General features: G+C 34.6%; 1 protein-coding gene across 1 annotated transcript; it reads left to right on the plus strand.

Moving 5' to 3' along the window:
* The first annotated feature begins 334 nt into the window (after positions 1–334).
* On the plus strand, positions 335–1,598 carry LOC138338911 (uncharacterized). The gene is made up of 2 exons (XM_069289996.1): positions 335–646; positions 1,254–1,598. The coding sequence occupies exons 1-2, from the start codon at positions 335–337 to the stop codon at positions 1,596–1,598; spliced, it is 657 nt and encodes a 218-aa protein (XP_069146097.1).
* Positions 1,599–8,958: the final 7,360 nt, after the last annotated feature.

Below are 8,958 nucleotides of genomic sequence, written 5' to 3' on the forward strand. Positions count from 1 at the left end.
CACAGACCACAAAAATCTCTAGTATGTGTTCACACAAAGGGAGTTGAATCTACGTCAGCAGAGATGGTTGCAACTTTTGAAGGATTATGACATGAATGTTCACTACCATCCAGGTAAGGCTATTATTGTAGCCGATGCTTTGTGACAGATGAGCATGTGAAGTATAGTCCACGTTGAGGATGAAAAGAAGGAGTTAGCAAAAGATGTACATAGACTGGCTAGACTAGGTGTGCGATTGAATGACTGTACGAGTGGGGGTGTTTCAGTTCATCCTAGTTCTGAATGATCCTTGGTAGTTGAAATCAGGCAGGGTCAACAATTTAATCCTGTGTTAATGGAGCTAAAGGACTCACTGTTGATAAAGATGAATGAGTCTTTCGCTTTAGGAGGTGATGACATACTTAGATTTCAAGACAGGTTGTGTGTACCATATTTGGATGATTTGCGAACTACAATTGTTGTAGAGACCTATTGTTCCAGATATTCCATACATCTAGGTTCCACCAAGATGTATCATGATCTTAAACAGATTTATTGGTGGGATGGCATGAAGAAGGACATTGCAGAATACGTGGCCAAGTGTCCTAATTGTCAGCAAGTTAAGGAAGAATATATTAAGACTGGCAGTCAAACTCAGATTATTGAGGTTCCGACAGAGAAGTAGGAGCCATTAATATGGACATATTGGTTGGTATTCCGAGGACTAGGAGACAACATGATTCCATATAGATTATTATGGACAGATTGACTAAGTCTGCCAACTTTATCCCTGTGAAGTCTACTTACAAAGCCGAGGACTATTTGAGACTCTACATAGATGAGATTATGAGATAGCATGGTATTCCTTTCTCTATTATTTAAGATAGAGGAGCTCAGTTTACTTTAGATTTGTGGAGATATTTCCAAGAAAGCTTTGGCACGCAGATAAAGCTTAGTACTGCCTTTAATCCTCAGACTGATGGGCAGGCAGAGCGCACATTCAGACATTGGTTGACATGTTGAGAGGGTGTGTCATTGACTTCAAAGGTAGTTGGGATGACCATTTGCCTTTGATAGAATTCTCGTATAATAATAGCTATAACTCAAGCATTGGGATAGAACCATTTGAGGCGTTGTATTGTAGGAGGTGTAGATCTCCAATTGGATGGTTCGAGGTTTGAGAGTAAACCTTTTTGGATTCAGAGATTATTCATGAGGCCTTAGAAAAGATCAGAGTGAATAGGCACAGGTTGACTAATGCTTATAGTTGGCAGAATTCATATGCATATAACAAAAAATGGCCCTTAGAGTTTGATGTTGGTGACCAGGTCAATCTGAAGATATCACCTATGAAGGGGGTGAGGAGGTTTGGAAGTATGTGGAAGTTGAGTCCGAGGTACGTTGGGCCTTACGAGACCCTACAATATGTTGGTGAGGTGTACTATGAGTTGGCATTGCCTACGGCAGTTGCTTCTATCCATCCTGTCTTTCATGTATCCATTTTAAAGAAGTGCCTAGGTGATCCAGCATCTATTCTACCCATGGATGGTTTGGGGGTCGATGAAGATTTGTCCTCTGAGGAGGTACCTGTTGTGATCTTAGACAGACAGGTCAAATGATTGAGGAACAAAGAGATTGCCACAGTGAAGGTATTGTGGAGAAATCATCTTGTTGAGGGTGCTACGTGGAATGCTGAGGCTGACATGAGATCCCGTTACCCTCATCTTTTCAGCTCTTTAGGTTAGCTTCCTACTCTTAAGTATAAGTTTCCTTCTCTCCATATTTTGTTGCTATTGCTTGGCTATGCATACTGATTATGTTATGCTCTGACTGGCATTACGCTATAGTGGTAGTGTCATTTAGGAACGAATGTTCCTAAGGTGGGGATAATGTAACAACCCTAAAAATGATTAAGATAAGAAATGCTTAATGTTCCAAGAATACATACAATTAGACCAGGTTTTACATGGAGAACCAGACCTTGGAAACTTTACTACAGCCAAGCTAACTAACTTGGGGAGTTAGTTGAGCTTGTAAAGGTTTGGTCTAACCATATAGGGCTCTCGAATACAATGATTTAGTCGAAGGAGTCTCTATCGGACTTAAAAATAAGAAATCTTAGGTTTTAAGGGTCTAGGGGTAAAATGGTCTTTTTATGGCTACGGCTAGTACTGTAATTACTATAAATATGTAATTAATTAATTAATTAATATAGCATAGGGGCAATTTGGGGAGAGATCGAAATTGAGCCCTTGAAGTGAAGTCTTTCTCCACCAGGGTTCGAACCTAAGTGGGACCAATGATTTCATGTGATTTTTTTTAATTTGTGAATTAATTTAATAAATGAATAAATTAATGGCTTATTTATAAAGGAAAAATCATATGTTATTATTTATTATTATTAATCAATTAGTTAATGTGTTTTTATGAATAAGTCTCCTAGTTGACTAAATCTAAACTACTTCACCTCCTTTAACTCTCTCTCACTGTCATCTCTCTCATGTATTCTCCACTCTTTTCACGATTTCTCACTGCCTAAACGATTACAAGAAAATAAAAATTACTAGAGTTCTTAACAATTGAACTCACACGAAAATATAAGAAAACAAGCTAAGTGAACACGTTAAGTAAAAGAGAGGGTGTTTCCGTCGAAAGTTTTGTGTTGAAAACTTGGATTGGACGTGAGCTTTGGGGAGGGCTTGGGGCAGAAAATTCAAGGTTTTAACATAAAAATAAGGTATGGGTTTTCTTATTTCATGGTCCCTTTCCCAAGACACCCCTTAAGGTTCATATTATTCATTCGAAAACTAGTATTCTTTCCCCTTTTGCATGCCCCTGTTACTTTCTCCCAATTAATCGTAGGTTGGGTATGAATGTTGATAGATTTAGGTGTATGTTATATTTTTTTGATGAATATGACCACGTTGTGTACTTGAAATCGTATAATAGACAACCATGTATCCAAAAGTTTGTGCAAGTGTATGCATGTGCAAAAATGTTATAGTGAATGTACTGTGAATTAGGCTGAGTTAAGGCTTCAAGTTTAATATTGTTTTGGTTTGTATTTTACGTACATTAAGATATGTAAATTGTGATGTTCATTAAAATGGAAATCGGGCTGATTTGAGTGTCAATATTTTGGCTAAACGAATCCATGAAATACCCCTCAAAAAGTGTTAAACGATCCCTGAATTTTCCAAAGTTTTCAAGTGGATAGATTGATGAAAATTAGTAAAGAAAATGATTAAGTTCCAAAACAAAAATATAAGTTTTGTTTAGGCAAAAATATAGAGAAGAAATCTAGATATTAATTGTTTTTAAAGGGATGAGGCCAGGATTCGATCCTGTGACCTCACACGTTTGGTACCTTAAATTATCAATAAAAGATAAGGGGTCAGGGATATTTGAAATGGGGTGTACTGGCTGAGAAAGAAGAGAGAAAAAATTTAAATAAATGAAATGGAAGGCATGGGAATCGAACCCACGACCTTAAGGATAGAAAGGATAATGGGTGAAATAAATAAGAAAATAAATTGAGGGTGTGGGGGCTCAATACCAGAACCTCACTACCAATGCTTAGCCAAGTCAACTTTTGACTAAAAAAAATTAAGGAGGTTGTGGTGGTTCGAAACCACAACCTCACATCCCCTAGAGAAATAAAGCATTTATAAAGAGAGATTTTTGGGGTTCGATCCCACAACCTCATGGTCCATGAGAATTGGACAAGAAGAATTAAATGGCAAAAAGGAGGTTGTGGGGGTTCGATCCCACAACCCTTCGCCCAAATAAGAGGAGAATCGAAGAAGAAAATTAAAGATAGAATGTTGATCTGCGGTCTCGCTCTAGGATCTCAATTTCATGAAGATTAAAAATAATGTCAAGAAAAAATGTATGTATTGTCCTAGGGGATCCAATTTTGGTTCCCTTGAACAAATTTCGGTATTGATACATAATTCATACGTGAATTACATATTAAAGAATAATGCCATCTACTTAGATCAAAATCGAGATCTTGGCATATATATAAGATACATTAGTCTTGTAATACATAATATTAGGAAGATATGAGTCACTTAACGAACTATGACTGAAGCGTTATGGCTTGTATGTATAGACCCATAAGTCTAGCATACGTTTAAAAATAAGTGAACCTAAGATGTATGTAATGAAATGAACTCTAGAAGGGTTAAGTACGAGTGTAAAACACACTAAATTTCCAAGTGAATAGGCATACGATGAAATAATTATTATGTTATGAAATTATAAAACCTAGAAGGGTTAAGTAAGAGTGTGAAACAAATAAAAGGCCAAGTGCACTTGCATATGATGAAATGAACATTCACATAAAATGGGGTGAGTAATTGGGAAAAGCAATTGTACTAATGTTAATGAATGTGGTGACAAAAATGATATGAGGCTAATGTAAAAATGAGAACAATCTCAAATAAGTCTAAGTAAATGTTACTCACACCAATGAGAGTGTTAGTTAATGAAGAGACCAGTCTCTACGAACACTCTAATGAAAGTATTGAGATTAACACACCTAATACTAATGATCAGATGAGTGATCATCTACTGAGTTATGATGTCCTCATAGAAGAGGCAAGCTTCCATTATGTAATAGTTGAATGTAATGGAACTTTATACTGGGCACCGATAGACTAGCTATAAGCGGTGATGCCTTTTTTTGGGAAGGGCGGAGGTGCACATAACTATCATCAGATGAGACTGTCCGGCATTCCGGGTATGGGTCTCCTTATATTTCCTAGTCTTCAAACCTATACTGTTAATATAGGGATCTGGCGGGGTTAAATTCCCATGTACGATAGCATATTTGTGGTAACCTTGGCCGGTGATTCCACCTCTTTTCATTGTAGGGGAGACACTGGATTTCATGATGCTCACTTGATCAATGTCGGTTAAAGTTAATGTTCCCAATTAACGAATGAGGTCAGCCTCAAGTGATGTACACAATGAAATGAATGATACCAAAGGTGTTAGTATAGGATGATGAAGAGGTATGGTATACTCAAGTAATGATACTAGGTTATTCTTGATAATTGCACGTCGAACTCGATGAGAGTCTTACACTACATCCTCGGTATAGCTGGTGTTTACACTAACTTATAAATGAATGCAATGAAGTACGTATGAATGAATGAAGCAGACTATGTGTTTTCTAATGAAGACGCCCTAATTGAGGTCTCATATGTTGATCCCTCATTTTTGATAGTCTTAATGTCAAGTGCATGATTCCTACATCTCATGGCATATGAATGAATGTTATAAAATATGCAATGTGCTATATGTTATGTGATATGTGTTATGTGTAAAATGTTATGTGTTGTGTACAATATGATAAGTATGATAATGCATGTTACTCTCATGGCATGACCTTCCTAATCCAAATTTACAAAGTTTAATGACTTTCCTAATCCTTATTTGGAAAGTTCAGTAACTTTCCTAATCCATATTTGGAAAGCTCACTGACTTTCCTAATCCAAACTTATGAAGTTCACTAACTTTCCTAATCCAAATTTGGCAAGTACACTGATTTGACTTCCCAAAATCATGTTGTTAAGAAAGAGTTATTATTAATCATGAATGTATGTGGTGTGTGCTTGCATATACCTATACATAGTACAAGTCTGTGCTAACCCTATACAACTCTACAATTTTAGGTGCAGGCACAAGTGGATGATTGAGCTACAGGTTGACGCTGAATCTATCTGGACGTCGATCATTCATCCGAACTTGGTAGGCCCTCATGCTTTCGAGAATGCTTGCCATTTATAGACTAGCTTAGTCTTAGTATTGAGTTGGTGAGGTATGTTCCACTAGCGTTTCTTTCCCGTATTATTTAAGACTTTGTATTGGTGCCATTTTGGCAAGAATGCAGTTATGGCTATATTAAACTTTTTCTTTCATTTGATGATCTTAATGTTAGATGGTTGATAGTGAACAAATTACAATTATAATAGAAATAATTAGTTAGAATGTTAAGTAACAAAAAAAGGTTCAAAATTTCCGCTAAAGTTAACCTTGATGAAGTAACGAAGACGTATGTAGGCTTGTCCGTGACCTCTGAGAGCTCAACGACACCGGTCATTCCAATCGTGAAAGATTGTTTCTATAATCTTCCGCTCTTAATTATTGTTTTATTAATGCAATTTTTTTTGTCTAGAGTGTGTTCTTCGTCGTTTCTCCGGTAATCAAACGTCTCTCCTCTAGTTTCCATTGAAAATTGCCCAAGTTTGGTACAATTGATAGTATTCCACCTTATAATTTTGAAGGGATTTGAAATTCGAATTCGAAATTCCCCCTCTCGATTTCCCTCTTTTTTCAATTCAAATTCTCCCTCTTATAAATACCTATATCTTTTACTGTTTTAGGCTCATTTTTTTGGGGGAAGCTATTTTACTATTTGATATAGAATGAATTTTTATCAAAGAAAATACACGTACAGATATAAAATCTCAAAAATACCTATGGAAAACATACATTAAGAGCTCACGATCTTAATGATTTTCTCATTTAAATTAGTCGGAGTTCGTCAGAATCTTGTGAGGCTCCATTTGGTGTGAAGTCGTTGCATATTCTTTATGCTGCCTCCATATCGCTGCCAAAAAGATGGTAACACGTCTTTCTTGATAGAATCATTTTTTTTCCTTATCTTTTCCATTTTGAGATGATATTTTCAGCATTGGGAATATGTTATTGATGTGTGTTCCTATTTGTTTCATTAGTAGGCATATTATTCGGTTAGAGTTTGGAAGTCCGCTAGTTTTATCATAATGTTACTCTTCTTTCATCCTTATTAGCATGTTTTCTCGAATATAGTTGAATTTTTAATGTTATTTAATATCTGGCATCTTATCCTTCCATTCTTTCACCGAGTTGAACGAATGAACTGACATGTCGAGATTTGGAATTTTCCTTTGTAATTGGTAAGCGTTTGAACATTGTGTTCGCATTTTCGATTCGTCTAAATTATATTTTTGGTTCCAAGATGATTCTATGTTTGGTTTTCTATTGGAAATATGTCACAATGTTGTGCTAAAATCATATGGTGTTTTTTGTTTTCTAGAATTTTTTTCTTCTCTACCTAGAGTTGTGGAATATTCTAAAAAAGGGGAGATAAAGGAAAAAAGTCTCACGTTGTTTCCATGCCTAACTTTAGCAAGAATTAGTGGCATATCTTGCTATTTTTAGCTACTTCTTTACTCCAATTTAAGATGTTTAGTATTATTCTAAACATAGATATATTGTTACCTATGCTAAGTTTTATGTTGTATCTTAATCCGAATGACATAAACATTCCATTTGGTCACTGTTTGTTTTCACTATTAGCAATCACTACCGTTGGTTATCTTAATTTATCATGAGGCGATTGGTTTCATTTTAAGTGGATATTTTTTGAATGTTACATGTTTTCCTTTGTCTTTTTTAGCATAACATGGCTATAGTAAATAAAACACATGCATTTTGGTCTTATTTTATTTTCATTTGTCTTGGCTGCATTATATAGATTTAAAGCATGCTCTATCATTAATCGTTATCTTGTTTTAATCTCTTCTATGCTTAAATCGGCTTCACCCGAGTTCTTGGATACTCTTTTCCTAACATTCCGTCAACCCCCTTCATTGAGTCAACAAACATGAAGTTGAGATACAGGTTTCCAAAGGTCTAATACGAAGCTGGAAATTAACTTATTAAGTTTCCAAAATCCTGAAAATGAGTTGTATACACTTATATACATATCTGAAATGTCAAAAGTATGAGGGATACATGTTGGGAGACAATTTAAAGCTGGAAAACTTGTGAACGGGAACAATGCAAAAATACGAACATAGAAAATAGCCTATATGCACCAATATACATTCACCGTATACAAATTCTCAAAGGTAAAAAATGGGCTTAAAAGCCTCAAAATAAATTTGGAAAAATTTACTTATATAAACAATTTTACTTATCTTTTTATCTGTTTTTCCCTTTTTTTTTAAAAAAATTACATAAGTCCCTTATTCCTCTAACTAATTGAAATTTTCCGATACAAAAATTCAATAGTCAAACCCACATTTCCTACTTCCTTTTTTCTCTCCCTAAATTCACTCCACATAGTAAGCCGTTACAATTGTCAAATCAATTAGATTTTCAAAAGAATTTTTTTTTAGTCAATCAATTTCAAAATAGGTAGGAATTGTCTTCTCTATTGTTGTTTTTTCTCTCCCTCAATTCTTCGTTTATGAAATCTGTACACATGAAGACAACCAACCACAAATGATATTAGGTTTTATATGTATTTTTTCTAGATTAAATTTCATAGGTTAATATGTTATTAATTTTTTGATGAAGGATGTTGCTAGAAAATCTATGTATTGCACGATTAAATTTTTCGGCAAAATCCAATATTGAACCTCAAGAAAGTACCTTTCAGTTTGATTCACAATCAACTTCACCAATACTATTCAATTTTGTCATAATGACCAAAACATTGATTGTATTTGCTGCTGAGGTTGAAGATCAAATCCATGACTACAGAGGTATATATCTGATATATTATGATTTAATAGTGTTTATAGTTCATTATATATTATAAAAATTATAAATTTCATACATATTTTTCTTGAATATAATTAAATGTATCGTTAACATATGTGCTAACACTTGTTTGTTCTAAAACATCAAATACAGATTGATATTACTATCGAGAAACAGAAATAGTGGATGTTTCGGTAGTCTCACCGAAAGATGAGAATATTCATGGTACTACAAAAAATCAACACTAAATAGAGATTTTTTAGAAAATCCAACACATTTATGAAAATATTCATGTTACTCCAGAAGTAACTGTACATAAGATTTTATAAGTATGATCAGATAATTTAGTATTATGATACATTATCAGATGTTTGATACATTATATTTTTTTTGTACATGATGCATTATCAATTTAATGTATCCTGACTTATACTACAT

The sequence above is a fragment of the Solanum lycopersicum genome, chromosome 10 (assembly GCF_036512215.1).
Source record: "Solanum lycopersicum chromosome 10, SLM_r2.1".
Taxonomy (NCBI): Eukaryota; Viridiplantae; Streptophyta; class Magnoliopsida; order Solanales; family Solanaceae; genus Solanum; species Solanum lycopersicum.